The sequence below is a fragment of the Denticeps clupeoides genome, chromosome 5, assembly GCF_900700375.1.
Source record: "Denticeps clupeoides chromosome 5, fDenClu1.1, whole genome shotgun sequence".
NCBI classification, from domain to species: domain Eukaryota; kingdom Metazoa; phylum Chordata; class Actinopteri; order Clupeiformes; family Denticipitidae; genus Denticeps; species Denticeps clupeoides.
The window spans coordinates 18,937,368-18,953,952 of NC_041711.1; the positions used below are offsets into that span (position 1 = coordinate 18,937,368).

Below are 16,585 nucleotides of genomic sequence, written 5' to 3' on the forward strand. Positions count from 1 at the left end.
TAATATCCTAGCTCAACTTGAGCTTTAACCCTGCAGTATGTTCATTTGTGTGTCAATGTAAGACATTGGAAGACAGAGGCTGAGAAAATTTTAACCTATTAAGGATATTTGCATGGTGCTCATAACAATTAGCAGCAGAGAATCATGCTGTCATATCAGGAAAGAAATGATTGATTGGAAACAACGGTCACTGACACCTACTTTTCCTTTAAAATTTGTATAATCACAAAAGCTCAGATAGCTCTATCTGTCTGTGTGGAAGTGTAAATTTGTATAGTCACAAAAAAAGTGCTTAACTGGGTTCATCAGGTAAAAGGCAGCAGCTAATAAGCAGCTTCAACTGGCAGAAAAACATGGTGGGAATGTGAAAAATGGCAGGAGGGGCCGTGTCTCCCCCTACACTGAAATAAGTCTCTCTTCCCTTTTAGAGAAACTGATTCTGAAACCAAATGACGTCTCGATCTTTCAGTCACTTGGGGTGAATGGCCGTCTATTCGTATGCCCCAGAGACCAGCTCGACTCACTGGTGAGGCAATGAAGAAAAAACAATCATTGTAATGATAATTTATTATTTGTACAAATGGTAGACATGAAAATGGTAGTGGCTAAAAAGAGAAGACAAAAAAATAACCAAACGTATGTGTTTTGTGGGTGTGTTATTCCAGACATCATTACCTGAACAGGAGGGGCCGTCGTCTGGCTCCATGTCCACATTTGAATTAATGAGCTCTAAGGACCTGGCCTTCCAGATGACCCAGTATGACTGGGAGCTCTTTAGCTGCGTCCATGAGGTACAGGCTGCCTACTGCCCCATTAAGAGCACATGAGCCAAAAACAAAAAGTTAGGAAGAAGATGTCCTGCTGTGAACACAGAAACAAGCTCAAATAAATACAATTACAGTAATATTTTGGAGGGGCTGTTGAGAAAATCTATATCTTTTTGAGAAACATTTTACAGATGTATGTAGTGTAGGAGTAACTTTTTTTTAAATTTCTCTCTTGTTCAGCTGGAGTTGGTGTACCACACATTTGGTCGACAGGCCTACAGGAAGAGCACAGCAAACCTGGATCTGTTCCTGCGGAGGTTTAACCAGGTGCAGTTCTGGGTGGTGACAGAGGTCTGTCTATGTGGGCAACTCAGCAAGCGGGTCCAGCTGCTGAAGAAATTCATCAAGATCGCTGCCCAGTGAGTGGAGAATGGGGAATGTGTACAATAGTAGCTTTAATATAGGTGCCCAGTTACACACACACTCATATAAATCTACTGCATACAAGTACACATTATACAGATCTGTACACACAAAGCACATATTTGCTGCATTGTTACATGCAGATTGAATTAATCTGTTGTATTTTTTTCCAGTTGTAGAGAATTCAGGAACCTGAACTCTTTCTTTGCCATTATCATGGGCATGAGCAACCCAGCAGTCAGCAGGCTGGGCCAAACCTGGGAGGTGTGTTCTGCACCATACACTCCCAACATACGCACACACAAAAACACATAGATCTACATTAATTCTGTTAACACATATATGCATACCTGTTATTTTTAACCCATCTTGGATTTTCAAGTATTATTTTGGTTATTTGAGTGAAACTCAACTTTCAACCTTTTTTAGAAAGATATATTAAATGTAATTATTACACTCGTATTTAAACTGATCTCATCTCAAAAACTTCTATGTTTTCAGAAACTTCCAAGCAAGTTTAAGAAGTTCTATGCTGAATTTGAGAGTTTATTGGTAAGTCACTGTTATTAATTAATTTATTCTTATGGCACTTTGTCTTTCTCTTGCTTATTCCCAACCACACAATACCAATTCAAAGCTGGTTTAAAGCCATTTGACTCATTCATCCTTCACATCTTAATCAGGATCCATCCAGGAACCACCGGACGTACCGTCTAACAGTTGCAAAAATGGAGCCACCAATCATACCGTTTACACCTCTTCTTCTCAAGGGTACGTTCATATCCACAGGTAGACTCTGGCCCATCTCTGGTCAGCTAATTTTTTATTTTAGCAAATGACAAATGCTCAGAAATGTTTGAAGCAAGGTCTGGTAAAGGAGATTGCATTGAAAGAAAGTGGAATTCAGTTTGTTTTAATGATGTTATGATGTAGAGTGGAGATTTGAGAGTGAGGTGCTTGAAGCCTCTTGTTTTAAAGTGTCATGATAATCAGGCAGAACAGGTGAGTGAGCACTTGTAGGAGGACATGATAACCCCAGTGTGGAGAGGCGCAAGGAGGCAGGTGAATTTCCACCGCTTTGATCTGCGAACGTAAAGTCATGTCCGCGGACGTTGAAGTTCACGAGTACAGACGAGACGAGGGAAGGGCAACACAATTAGGCAGAGAAACAGAACAGGAAAACAGCAACAGTTTTACTTTAGAGTCAGACACTTGAGCAGGCCGAGTCTTTGCTGGTGAAGGCAACTAATGACTGAGCAATTATGGGCGGCCATCTTGCCTTTTTATGGAAGTCTTGCTCCCGGTCACTTTGTGAGATATATTGAGCACACAAAAAAGATAATTAAGAAAAAATAAGTAATACAAAATTTGCTTTGTTATTACAGACATGACTTTCACCCACGAAGGCAATAAGACTTTTGTAGACAATTTGGTGAACTTCGAGAAGATGGTATGTAAAAATGTAACATTAATCATTTAGTAGTCATTCTACTTTATAAAATAAATATGTTTATTTTAAATTGTATTTTAGCGCTTGATTGCCAACACAATAAGGACTGTAAGACACTGCAGAAGCCAAGCATTCAGTAAGTTCATATGTTGTTATGAAAACCATGGGAATAAATATGTGATACATTATTAATAAATGCCCCAGTATTCCTGTATGTATTATTAACAAATAAGTTCATGAACACTCTCTCTCTTTGATGTGCTTATCAATTGATGTTCTTTTCTGGCAGACGTGGAGGCTTCTCCAGCCAGCAAGAACCCTCAGGAAGTCCGGAATTATGTACGTCAGCTTACAGTGATTGACAACCAGAGGACCCTATCACAGCTCTCCTTTAGACTGGAGCCTCGGAAGGCCTAAAGCCAAACACAAAGCTCTTTTCTCTTGCCGACTCTCTCTCATACACACACACTGTGGAGTGTCAGATGACAGAGTGTGTGTTTGCTTGTGTGTGTAGGTTTGAGTGCACAGGAGTCCCAGATGCCAGTATTCGTTTACAACTTGAACACTGATGCTCCTACTGACTGGTGTATGTGTAGCCGTCCCTTAGAGCTGAGTGAGCTGCTTAGATCTCTTTTGAAATCCCGTATTCCTTATAGATTAGTGGAAATCAGAACTACACCTTTCGAGACAAAACAGCTTCAAACGCCTCTCTGTTGCTGTTACTGTGATTAGCCAGATATTTATATAGGACTGTATGCCACACACAATACCATACCATAACAATTGTGTGGATTTTTATATTTATTGCCCTTTGTTCTAAATGAGGCATTTGCTGTGAGTAGAATTACCCTGTTACAATGAATGAGCATTACCACACCGTTCCTTTTTCTGCCAATATTTTCCACTCTCCTGGTCAAATTTAATGTAAAACATCCGTTCATATTAATTTAGCCTGTTGTGACATTGTTGTTATGTAATTTTGTAAATTGGTTTATATTATATTTGTATATCTGGGACATAAGCGCGGGGAATAAACCATTAATTTACTGTGTTTTTGCTGTCAGGGTTGGGTTTCATGCTGCCTTTTCCTCAAAGTGTCTGTACCAACATTGCCCTTGCATATAATGTAAAGAAGCGCTCATTAAATGTAGAAACATTATGAAATGTCACTGTGTCTTAGTCGATGGCTGTATCTGATGCGATAATAAAGGCAGTTCATGTTACAGATCAAAGGAACAGCAAAAACTGAAACAAGGGTGTTTACTGGAGCTGTGCAGATGTGCTTCAATAAAGATACAAGACAATTCACTACTAGTCATGCGATGACCTCAGCCTGAAAAAAGGTGACATATTAGCACTGTCCTTTCAAGACATGATATGAAAGATGTAGATACTTGGGTGATTTTAATGGGTGCTGAACAAAAGATGTTGGAACCCACCGTGCCCATGCTGACCAAATAAAGCTCCTACAATTGACACTGGACTGAACCCTGTAATGGAACAAGATGGCCTGGCCTGATGAATCACGTAACATTTGCCATACTTGGGTGGCTTCAAGAAGCACTTTGGGAAGAGAACAAGCCAGTGGTGACTTGTTTTCTGAAACACTGTGTGGAAGTCCCACCTGCCTGAACATCTTTCATCCCCGGTGGCCATGCCCTCTGTTCTCTGATAGCCGAGGTGTTGATTTGGCCTCCAAACTCTCCAGATTTCAACCCAGTCTGTGTGCTGTGCTGATGTGCTGGAGAAACAAGTTTAATCCATGGATGCACCACCTCAAAATTCACAGGACTGGAAATCAGATACCCCAACATAGCTTCAGATGCCTGGTGGAATCCATGTCTCGACGGAGCAGGGCTCTTCTGCTGGGAAAAGGGAAAGCGGTTCAATACCAGTTATAATATCGAGACGTATCGGATCAGTATTTGAACGGCAACCTTCTGATTACGGGGCAGCTTCCTTAACCGCTAGGCCACCACTGCCTCAGTATGCGGGGTCCAAACCTTTGACTTTGTGGGTTTGTGGTTCATAGACGAGTGTTTTAAGCACTGGGTTACTACCACCCCGATTTTATCAGAAACTGATCAACTTTATTGATTCTTCTGTTATTTTGTGATGCGGTTCTCGGCCGCCGCGTGGCGCTGTTTCCCCGCGCTCGGTCGCCGGTCGGAGCGCCTGCCCTCTTATGGAAGTGGAGTAACGCGAGACGCGGCGGCTCCACATCATTTCTCGACGGAGGTTCATCCCGACCCCCGGAGCCCGAGAGGACGGTGCCGCCACCAGTGGGTACGTCTTCTAACTCCACGGAGCGACAGGCTGGTCAGGGGGTCTCGGGAGGATCTGTGGAGCAGCGGAGAGCTGCGCGGCTGTTAAACGGTCCTCTCGGTGTTCGTTTTTTTATTGCATTGTTTATTGAATCGTCGTACAAGTTTCAGTGGTCGAGATGTGCTCAGTACGCATGCGTTTCGGTGGGTGACCGTGGTTGGAGGGGCTGGGTGAGTGAGGGTCGCATGGGGAGGAATAACTTTCATCTGTGACACACTGGATCCTCTTTGCTGCTGACGTCACTGTCCTCGCGCCTGGCTGGTGATTTGTGAGTTGTTTTTAGAGACTGATGCGTGTGTGTGTGTGTGTGTGTGTGTGTGTGTGTGTGTGTTTGTGCTTGTGCTTTGGCAGCCTGGACCCTCGCAGTGTAGGGTTGTCTGTGATTATGGTGAATGTTATTTCTGGCCATTGGTGTGTTCTGGAAGAGATTTTGTTCCGGAACAATCTGGCAGAGGGGAGCACCTTCCTCATGAGTGACAGAGAGGGACACTCATGTCCAATGGGAATGGGTGAATAGTCAGAGTGTGAGCAGCCTGCAACCGAACGGGACGTAGCCACGAACTGTTTCTAACAAGCATGTAAAATATTGTTTACATTTTTCTGGTAGAAACCAGAAGAACTTTCTGAGAAGAGCAGAGCAGAGCTGCCCTGTCTTTCCTCCCCTTCCATCTGTGCCTCTCAGTCCTTGAGGAGCGCGAGGCAGTATGAGATGTCGTCTTCGTTCGTGCAGATCCGCTTCGAGGACATCCACTTCTACGAGAGCTGTGGAGGCGGCAGCTTCGGGAGCGTGTACCGGGCGCGCTGGCTCTCCCAGGATAAGGAGGTGGCTGTGAAGAAGCTGTTGAAGATAGAAGCAGAGGTGAGAGTGTGTGGAGGTGTGTACGGTGTGCATTTGAATGTATTGATTTATCAGCGCACGGACTGAAATATCAGTATTATAGTCAAGCAGATCATTCTGGAAATGCTTCTCTAGCAAACGTTCCCGGTGCGTCCCACCTTCCCCTTTGGCGGCCAAACTCGCTGCAGACTTTTCCATGGCTTTCTCGGTGGGGAGGGAAGAAAACACAATGTACAGTTCGGTGTCAAATTTAACATCGTTCTGTGGGTTTCCAGACAGTGCAACACAGTAAAACTGTTACCTCTGCCCTGGGTCACAGGAAAAGGCCTGTTTTCTGAAGACTGTGTGAATGACCTTTAGCTGAATTCAGACCTTTTTATGTAATTAATTAAAGATTAAATCAAACCTGTAAATGGGGTCACAGTCCTGGTTTTCTTAATGTGGTTCTCTGGGTGGTCAGTTGAGAAGACGCAGCTGTCCTGACTTGTGTGTGTGTGTGTGTGTGTGTGTGTGTGTGTGTGTGTCTTCCCTCTCCATTTCCCAGGCAGAAATTCTCAGTGTTCTGAGTCACAAGAACATCATTCAGTTTTATGGAGCCATACTGGATCCCCCCAACTATGGTATCGTCACAGGTAGGAATTCTGCCTCTTTCTCACTTAAATGTGACAGAATAGTCAGCATGTCTTACAAAAACAGGACAGGAATCCTCATATTCTGCTGTTTGTTCTTAAACAATTAAGCAAATGTGATGACATTCACCCTTTAAAGATGAGCAGAGGGAGCTTTTACAAAATGGCTACTAATCTGACGCTGCGGGGGGCAATTGGGTCGTCACAACCGGTGCCAAGGCACCTAATCATGAAGTCCTGAGTAATCTCAGTTGGAGCCAATGAAAGTACTCAGTAAGTACTCAGGACGGGGCTGGACCACCAGGTAAGGAGGGTGGGCCAACGAGTCCCCCATGTACCCTCTTCCAGTATGGCTACGACCAAACTGGCTTAATAACCTACAACTTTGCAACACCTTTGCTAATTGAAAACCAGGCAGCAGGCCTTATTTTCAACACCGTCATGGCCAATGGAGACAATACGCAGCATGGACACGACACTCACCTGCAGTGGAAAACACAACAGCTTGAGATGGCAAGCACATTGCACCCCACTGCCTGGTATCCAGCTGGCCAATGTTCTGTTACTGGAGAACTAGCTGGACTACCTGAGAGCCAGAATTACTTTCCAGTGCAACGTGAAGGACTGTAACATTCTGTGCTTGACTGAGACATGGCTGACCCCCATCGTGCTGGACAGCGCCATGACCCTGCCGGATTCTTTCTCTGCATTTTGCATGGACAGAATGGTGGAGTCTAACAAAGCTAAAGGCGGGCGAGTTTGTTTTCAAGGTCAACAACAAGTGGTTAAATTCTCTTGAATATTTTGATTCTCTCCAGCAGCAGACAGACAAGAAATTCCGAACTTCCACCAACATGTGTCAGACGAGAAGAGCAAACAAAGCTGTTTTCCATCCACCACTTGGGACGTCCGACCACAGTGGCATCTTCCTCATACCAGAATATCAACAAAGCTTTCGTCGTAAAGCTCCAATCAAGAGGGTAGGTCCAATGCTGGTCGGCAAAATCAGAAGCCACGCTGCAGGATGCACTTTAGGACGTCGACTGGGATATGTTCCGAGCATGAACAGAAGACATCAACAAGTTTGCAGAGACAGTAGCAATGACCTTCATTAGCATGCTTGCTAATGAAAACATCTCAAAGGTCTCTATTCCCGAACTAGAAACCATGTGTCGAAAGGTCTTTCCGTGCTGTAGTGAACACCCAGAATGCTGCTTATAACGCTGGTCTCACCACCTGCAAGATGAGCGCCTACAAAGCCATCATCCGCACTGCAGTGCGTAAACACCAAGAAAGCACCGGGTCCTGGCGCCATTTCCGGACTACTGCTGCTCTGCTGGGCTGACCAGCTGTCAGGTGTGTTGACCACCATCTTCAACGTGTCCCTGTTGCAGTCCGTGGTCCCCACATGCTTTAAACAATCCATCATCGTCCCCATATCCAAGAACAGTAAATCTTTGCACTTACATCGGCAGTCATGAAGGTGTTTGAGAGTTTCATCAAGCCCATCATCTCCCCCTTCATCCACAGCAACCTACACCCTCTGCAATTCGCCTATCGCGAAGATCTTTCCAACAGGTCTACAGAGGATCTCCCACGTCCTGCACTCCACCCTCAGACATGTGGACAGCAAGCATGGGAACTATGCAAGATTCAGCATTCAACACTATCGATTCTGAGCAGACTGTTTACCAAGCTGAAGGATTTGGGACTCAGCAGCCGATTGTGTATGAGGGTTTGGGAGTTTCTCACTGACAGACCACAGGTGGTGAGAGTTGGGAACTGCATTTCCAGCAGCATCATCCTCAACACAGGAGCTTCAAAAGGGTGCGTACTTAGTCCTCTGCTGTACTCCCTCTACACCAATGACTGTGTGGCCACTCACTGCTCCAACACCATTGTGATGTTTGCGAACAACACGGTGGTGATGGGGTTAATCTCAAACAATGAAGAGACGGCCTACATGGAAGAATTATAGAACCTTGCATCATGATGTCAGGAAAACCACCTTCAGCTGAACGTCAGCAACACCAAAGAGCTGGTGGTAAACTTTTGCAGGGAACAGCAACTGGACTACCATCCCCTCAACATCAGTGAGACTCCAGTGGAGAGGGTGAGCAGCTTCAAGTAACTGGGTGACCACATTCCAGAAGACCTGATGTGTTCTGAGCTCATCCACGCTCAGACCAAAAGGGCAAAACAGAGCCTGTATCACCTGAGACATTTCAGGGTGTCTCTAGACATCCCAAAGACTTTCTACATAGGCACTGTGTAGAGCATCCTGACACAGAACCTTACTTCATGGTTTGGGAACAGCTGTGTCCAGGATCGCAAAGCCATACAGAGGGTGATCCGTGCAGCGGAACACTGCTGCCGGTTAACCTCCTCCATCCCTTCAGGACTTTTACACCACAAGATGCAAAGTTATCAAGGACAAGGACAGCCTGTTCCAGCACCTAAAATCGGGCGAAAGACTTAGAAGCATCATGGCCATACCTGAGAGACTCAGGAAGAGTTTATATCCTCAGGCCATAAGGATGCTGAACGAGGACATGCCACCACACCTCACAACCCGACCATCTGAATGTACACTCTTGTTTACTGCATTACGTTTTTATATTGGTATGATGTTCACCGTATTCTACAACAATCTGTTACTGTTACAATGGTTATTGCACAATCCATGCACAATGCACTTTAACAGAATACATATCCTGTCATGTGTTCTCATGTCATTGAACATAATATCTTGCTTGCGTTATAGCTTGCCTACTTTTGTTCACTAGTCTTACTCTCCCTTTATTTTATTCTATTTTATTTCCTTGTTTATTTAATTATACAGCTTTTTACCTAACTATGCACAGTCAAAACAGGGTTGTTCAGGATGCATTTCACTGCATGTTGTACAACTAAAACTATGCATGTGACAACTAAAAAAATCTTGAATCTGAAAGAGGGTCTGCTCGTCCCAATGGATGCAAACAGGGCTGAGCCGGGAGGGGTTCTGTGATGCCCCATACCGGCAACAGAGCAGGGAGAGAAGAGGATCCAATGGAAGTAGGGATGTGTAATGGCAGGAGCTGCACATGCCCGGAAGGTTCGGCCCTGTGCCACGCAGGGAGGTTGGCTGGGGACAGAAAAAGGGTCGTGTAGTGGCAGGGGCTGTACAGGACCACTGGGACCGCCTCCCTATGCGATGCAGAACGGTCACTGGGCCGTCCGGGACCACCTCCCTGCCAGACACAGGGAGGGACGCTGGGGACATCAGCAGGGATGTGCAAGGGTAGGGCCTGCATGTGCCCAAATGGCACCACCCTGCGGTACGTTAAGCGGTCACCGCAGAGTGTGCACGGCAGGGAGAGACTGCCATCCCTGCCACTGCATGTCTGCAGGGGTTGAACCCTGTGGTTCACTCCGCAGGTTATGGACTTTGGGTGATTCGGAACGACACCCTTGGAGCAACGTCTGCGGATTTTGTGGTGCCACGGGGCCATTAGGTTGTCACAGCCCGTGCCAAGGCACATAATCATCGGAGTCTTGAGTAATCTTAGCTGGAGCCAATGAAGCATAATTACTCAGGACTCCTTTGTAAGCAGGCCAGCAGCAACCAGTAGGTGCTGCGACATTAATGTGGGCGTGGTACTTACATGGTTCTGCTCCTGTCGATCTGACACTGTTCTCCTGTTTTCTGGCCATCATGCCAGTTTTTGTTGTCCTTATTAAAATCCCCTTCATCATGATGTTCCCTATCTCACCCCGAGTTGTGACAACTAGCTCTTTGAAATAAGTATTTTTGCTTTTTTACTTTGTATATGTGCTTTTCAAGGTTTACAATGGTATTTCTTTTCTTTGTTTTATGTATATTATGATTTTTTTTTTATTGCTTATTTTAGTTCATAAGCAGAAGGCCAGTTCCTTTATAGGCTTCAGAAAAACAGCATGTACTGATGCAGAAATATTCAGGATACAGATTACAGTCTTCACACTTACCTTTACACTATTTGTGCCTGTCTTTACCAGTTTTCTAAAGCACGTCAGTGTGTGTGTTTGTGTCTGTATCTGTGTTGGTAATCTCTTTGTGCTGACTAAAGATCATTTAAGATAAGATGATGCTTTATTAGTCCCTCAAGTGGAAAACCTACTGATGTTTCTGGCAGGACACTGGAAAATCTATCCAATGAGCTATTATGGGTTTGAGAGCGGTCATAAGGCCAGAACAGGCACTTATACAGGAGTTAGTGTCTGAATAATGGCATATGTGTGTGTGTGGAATGTGTTACTGCCTTTCTTATGTTTTGAATTTCTGTGTGGTTGGGAATTTAATTTCTTTGTGTGTGTGTGTGTGTGCATATGATAGCTCCAAGGTGATAAGCCCTGTTATACTCTCCTCAAGTGTATGTGACAAATGACAAATGCATGCGTTTGACAGACTGCTCTGCCTGTCCACTAATTTCTTCTGTTTTATTTGTCCACCATTGACCTGCATTTTCGTCGTCTAATTACATCTCAGAACACCATTTGGTTAACACAAGCTTTAAACATGTGTTTGTGTGTGTGTCTTCAGAGTATGCCGGTGGAGGTTCTTTGTATGACTTCCTGTCCAGCTCTGCAAGTGAGGAGATGGACATGGATCAGGTGATGACTTGGGCTGTGGATATTGCTAAAGGTAACAAACAGCATTTCCCAATGCTGGTGTCATATTGGTCTACAACTGCATGTCATCAATACTGTGAACCACACCAAACAACCCTAGACAAATAGTACTGATAAAACAGATATCAACATACTGTGTGTGTGGCTGTGATATTGTTCTCATACTGAATGTGCTGTTCTTGTTTATTACAATACACGGTCAGTTCATAGAATGAACAAATTGTAAAATGGGAGCTGTATTATTTCATGCTTCTTTTTACTTTTCAGGAATACATTACTTACATTCAGAAGCCCCTGTGAAGGTTATTCATAGGGACCTGAAATCACGAAATGGTAAAGACTATTTCTTTTTTTAGACTGTGTTACACGGCATAGTGCTTCTAGTGCATGTGCATTCCCTTAACTGATGCCACTGATGTCATGAACTGAGTCTGTGTTTGTCTTTATTGTAGTGGTCATGACTGCAGAGAGAGTCCTTAAGGTACCTGTATCTTCTAGCCCTACAGTACTGGAAACAATACCTGCATTTTCACGTAATAACTCATTTTTCAACCCACCAGATCTGTGATTTTGGAGCATCCAAGTTTTCTTCCCACACAACACACATGTCTTTGGTTGGGACATTTCCATGGATGGCCCCTGAGGTCATACAGAGCCTTCCAGTGTCTGAAACCTGCGACACCTACTCATATGGGGTGGTGAGTATTAACCTGTTCTTTTGAATGGACATTGACTAAAACAGCGAACATCTCTGCAACTGCATGGTCTATTAGTATCGTTTTTTTTATTTATGGCAGAGGATCCTCTGCCATTCCCCCTTTCAGATCCTATCTGGTTCTGGCAGGTTGGATGGTAAATGTTGGTGGACAGCCATTTTTTAGTCAGAGCTCTGTCTGGGCCATTCAAGATTTTCGTCCAGGATATCCCTGTACTTGGCAGCATTTATCTTTTCCCCGATTGCAACCAGTTGTCTTGTCCCTGCAGCTTCAAAACACCCCACAGCATAATGCTACCACCACCATGCTTCACTGTGTGGACTGTATTGGACAGGTGATGAGCAGTGCCTAGTTTTCTTCACACGTACCACTTAGAATTAAGGCCAAAAAGTTCTAATTTTGTTCTCATCAGACCAGAGAATCTTAAATCTCACCATTTTGGAGTCTTTCGGGTGTTTTTTTTAGCCAACTCCACTGAGGAGAGGCTTTCATCGGGCCACTCTGCCGTAAAGCCCTGATGGAGGGTTACAGTGATGGTTGACGTTCTACAACTTCTTCTCCCGACTGCATCTCTGGAGCTCAGCCACAGTGATCATTAGGTCCTTTTCACCTCTCATACCAGGGCTCTTCTCCCCAGATAGCTCAGTTTGGCCGGACAGTCCCAAACATCTTCCATTTAAGGATTATGGAGGCCAATTAGAAACCTTTAGTGCAGCAGAATTTTTTTGCAGCATTGGTCAGATCTGTGCCTTGCAACAATTCAGTCTCTGAGCTCTTCAGGTAGTTCCTTTGACCTCATGATTCTCATTTGCTCTGACGTGCATTGTGTGCTGTAAGGTCTTATATAGACAGGGGTGTGGCTTTCCTAATCAAGTCCAATCAGTATAATCAAACACTGCTGGACTGGACAAATGAAGGTGTAGAACCATCTCAAGGATCAGAAGAAACGCTGTACGTAGTTTTGATTTTTGTATGCCTTTAGTCAAGATTCTCCATGTTAAGATGATGATATGCGATATGCATGAATTGGTATGTTTATGGGTGTTAATATTGTGCACACTGTGCTGTCCACTGTGGCTGGGGCCTTCCTTTTGAATAGGTTAAGTTTGATTATGTGATAACAATATATCTTGGTGTCTATATTATGTACTGTATGTATGCAATGGTAGCTAAATGTTATGGAATGTTAGATCTAACAATTTGTAGTCTGGGTCCTGGTGAAAATATATGGATTTAATGTGATTTATTTCTGATTGTGTGTCTCAGGTTTTGTGGGAGATGCTCACTAGGGAAGTTCCTTTTAAAGGATTTGAGGGTCTGCAAGTGGCCTGGTTGGTAGTGGAAAAAAATGAGGTACCAAACTACAAATGCCACAACAACAAAAATTAATTTACTACTGCACCTGTCACTGTCCACATTTTCCATATGTCTCTCTATAGTCCGCCATATCTCCCTGCCTGTCTCTCTTGTTCTTATGGATTCCTGTGTCAGTTCCCAAGGTTATTTTTGGTTGGCTGATGTCAGGCCCACAGCTTTTATGGAGCCAGAGCACTTATCCCAGCGAATGAAGATATACCACTGGCAGTATAGTCAACTTCCCCCTCCATTAGTGTATATTTAATGAGCATAAATGGTAGTTTATGGGTAGTTAATGTTCTGAAAAGAAAAGAAAAGTCAAATATAAACTCAGGTTTTTAAACACCGGTTTTACTCTAGTTGGTGAACATCCAAATTTTCATTTTGGCGAAATTGAATATTTAGCGCTGTCTTTGTTTCAGTCCTAGAAAGCAAGATATATTTAACTGACAAACATCACACTTAACCACCTTGTTATATATGTCTGCATAAGGGCAGTTTAGGGCAAAATAGGACCCCACTAACACTACCAAACTTGCTAGTTTTGCTGAAAAAAATCCATTGGCATCTATTTTCTGTTCCAGAGGCCGACCATACCCACCAGTTGTCCTGCCAGCTTTGCTGAGATGATGAGGAAGTGTTGGTTGGCTAATCCCAAGGTGATCCGACCTGTTGCATTACAAATTGTCCTGTCTAAATGAAGAGATGGTGTTAGTAGTCTAGCAGGGAACACACTTGCCTGTGAATGATAAATTGTGTAAATGTAGACAGATGTCATTACTCAGATATGCTGCAGATTCAGTTCCAGTCAAAAGATTGGAGGCTATGGGGACTATGACAGTAATACATGAAAAAACACACACATATATTTGACTGCTGAATAGATACTTTGCTATTGGCATCATCATAAGCATTATTATATGGTCTTCATTATATGGTCAACATGAATTAAGAAAAAAAGTGGTCAACATTGGAACTCTTTCAGGACTGTTGGAAAACATGCCCATTGTCTAAGTTAAGGTAGTTGAAAGATGCCAAGGGTGTGAAAACCTTTTACTTTGTTACAATTATTTCTGTTTGCTGCATAACCTCATGTGTGTAATTTCATAGTTTTTCTCTTCAAAGAAAACGACCTATAAATACATAGATGTGTCCAAACTTTTGGCTGTTAGCATTTGTCGTTCATTCTGTTGAAGACTGTAACATCTGAGGTTCTCCTGCAGGAGCGTCCCATGTTCAAACAGGTTCTGTCCACCCTGGAATCCATGTCAAAAGACAGCAAGCTTCCAGACCAGTGCAACTCCTTTCTGCACAACAAGGCAGAGTGGAGGTATAGTACATTCAAATACACACAGATGCAGCCAGACACAGTCATAGACTTGACTGCAGGAATAGATCCAGGCTCTGCTGCACAGTGACCTCTCTCGTGAGAAAAAGAGCAGCCTGTGTTTTGATTATTCCCCTGCTCCATATCAATCTATATTAGGATTCCCTTCAGAGGCACTTTGCACAGAGTACCATAATGGCTGTGTCAGTAGGACAAAGTTTGTGTGTGGCTGAGAGACTGAAGGAGAAAGGACATTAATGTAAGATTATTGGGATAGAGGAAGATAAGAGCTGATAACGTACACAGCACTAGGAAGCAGAGAGAGAAGATAAATGTTGGAAGTTGCTGCAAATGTGAAGTCAAACACAAAAAATATCTAAAGAACTAAAGAACGGAAAAAGAAATAAATTGCAAGACGGAACCACTGCAGGGAGAGTGTCCTGATACAGAGAAAGCAGAAGGAGGGCGAGAAATTCTGGAAGTGGGCGATGGGCGAGTGGCAGGGCGATCCATTATAAGTGATGTTTGGAGTGTGTGTGTGGAAAGATTTCGGCATGGTGAACTGGGGAGGGGGTGTTTCTGGCTCCACATGACATACCTGTTTATAAATAGCTGCTGAAAAAGCAAGCATGCTCTCTGCTCTAAAGAGCGTCACATAGCTCCCCCTGGTGGTGGAATACAAGGATGACAGTTGTATTCTCAATTACCTCATGAAGAATAGAAGGAAACAGACATTCTGCTGACCAATATATTTGTGTTTCATTGCAAAATTTCCATAATTTCTAGAATTTTGTTTGAGAAAGTTTGGCATGGGGGCACAATGGTTACTGTTGCTTAAGTCCTGGACACAATAACATATCTTATGTTGTTCCACACACACAGTATAGAAAGTCAAATTGATGATACAGAAAATAATGACCCGGTGTGGTCATAATGTGATGGACTGGCACCCTGTTGGAACAAAAGTCCATATGTTACGTGGAATAAGTCCTAACTGTACTGTTAAAAAGTCCTTATCAGTGTATTCATGACTGACATAATTTATTGCATGTCTATTTGTAGGTGTGAGATTGATGCAACTCTGGAGCGTCTTAAACGGCTGGAGAGGGAACTCAGCACCAAGGAGCAGGAGCTGGAAGAGAGGGAACGGCACCTGAGAGAGTGGGAGAAGCGGCTTATGGAGAGATCCAGGACACCGGTGAGCTCAAGGCCCATCAGGACACACTTCACACCCTAGTGCTGACTATCTTCAACCCTCTACTTCCACTTTAGTGTAAAAGACAATAGACACGGCCTTTGTACAGATGAAAAATTACAAGGTATTAGTGTAATTATAATGTTTGCATGATGTACAGTCACCAATCCACTTATTGACTGTGTTTTTATGGTTCTCAGCTCCCACAGCTCTACACCCCTATAGCAGCGACGCTGAGCACAGAGTCGTTTTACGAGTCCCGCTCTGAGGAGAGCAACAGCTCGGAGATGTGCTGCCAGATATCCTCCTGTAGTAATGGGGACATGGGCGGAGCTGATCTGCAGGCGCTGATGATGTCGGGCTTTGGGGGCGTGTTCGACCTGGATGTGGGTGGTCCTGTACTGCACTCAGGCATGAAGGTGAACATGCAGGCGAAGCAGAATTCGTCCAAGTCGCACTGTGTGCGGGAAGGACGCAAACTGAACATGGCCATTGCCATGGAGGACTTTGGCTGGTCTGACGATGACAGCGACTAAATGCTACACTGAAAATCCCAGTCAAGGGTTGTGAGGATGGGGTTTCTTTAAGTGTTTTGGCTTTTCATAAAATGTCTCATCTAGCAGCTTTGGTGTCAAGTCAAGATATTTCTCCTTTGTGGTTGGGAAGGTGATTCATTTCACTGGTAAAATTGATCAGCCTTCAGGCTGCACCCAGGCTGTTCAGTTGAAACATTTTATGAAATAAATAAAATCTACTGTTCACTTCACATGGTCTGTGTCCAATAGATACATTTAAATGTTTCTATTAAACAAAATTAATACTAAATGCTCCAAAATGTATTTTTTTGTAAAGATTTTTTAATTAAATAAAGTGAATGTGAATTAGTGTATTGTGGTCTGCAAAGTG

General features: G+C 43.8%; 2 protein-coding genes across 6 annotated transcripts in view; both read left to right on the top strand.

Moving 5' to 3' along the window:
• Positions 1-3,809, top strand: part of LOC114791327 (rap guanine nucleotide exchange factor 4-like) — a 28,659-nt gene extending 24,850 nt beyond the window's left edge. For all 5 annotated transcript variants that reach the window (XM_028982091.1, XM_028982090.1, XM_028982094.1 and 2 more), the window contains 9 exons: positions 429-526; positions 666-791; positions 1,008-1,186; positions 1,364-1,454; positions 1,692-1,742; positions 1,874-1,961; positions 2,576-2,640; positions 2,722-2,776; positions 2,930-3,809. In XM_028982091.1, coding sequence (XP_028837924.1) covers positions 429-526; positions 666-791; positions 1,008-1,186; positions 1,364-1,454; positions 1,692-1,742; positions 1,874-1,961; positions 2,576-2,640; positions 2,722-2,776; positions 2,930-3,057 — 881 coding nt within the window. In that variant the 3' untranslated portion in view covers positions 3,058-3,809. The remainder of the gene's footprint in view (positions 1-428; positions 527-665; positions 792-1,007; positions 1,187-1,363; positions 1,455-1,691; positions 1,743-1,873; positions 1,962-2,575; positions 2,641-2,721; positions 2,777-2,929) is intronic.
• A 1,123-nt stretch (positions 3,810-4,932) lies between these two features.
• Positions 4,933-16,569, top strand: map3k20b (mitogen-activated protein kinase kinase kinase 20b). The gene is made up of 12 exons (XM_028980326.1): positions 4,933-5,489; positions 5,573-5,824; positions 6,348-6,435; positions 10,997-11,098; positions 11,353-11,418; positions 11,538-11,566; positions 11,646-11,783; positions 13,068-13,154; positions 13,742-13,816; positions 14,381-14,487; positions 15,547-15,682; positions 15,880-16,569. Exons 2-12 carry the CDS (start codon positions 5,675-5,677, stop codon positions 16,213-16,215), a joined length of 1,314 nt encoding a protein of 437 aa, XP_028836159.1. The 5' UTR covers positions 4,933-5,489; positions 5,573-5,674; the 3' UTR covers positions 16,216-16,569.
• The last annotated feature ends 16 nt before the right edge of the window (positions 16,570-16,585 follow it).

Excerpts from the sequence above, each read along its gene's own strand:
- map3k20b (XM_028980326.1), top strand. The coding sequence starts at position 5,675 with ATGTCGTCTTCGTTCGTGCAGATCCGCTTCGAGGACATCCACTTCTAC. Across the intron at positions 11,567-11,645 it reads CTGCAGAGAGAGTCCTTAAG|ATCTGTGATTTTGGAGCATC; the intron begins GTACCTGTATCT and ends TCAACCCACCAG. Across the intron at positions 13,817-14,380 it reads GTTGGTTGGCTAATCCCAAG|GAGCGTCCCATGTTCAAACA; the intron begins GTGATCCGACCT and ends GTTCTCCTGCAG.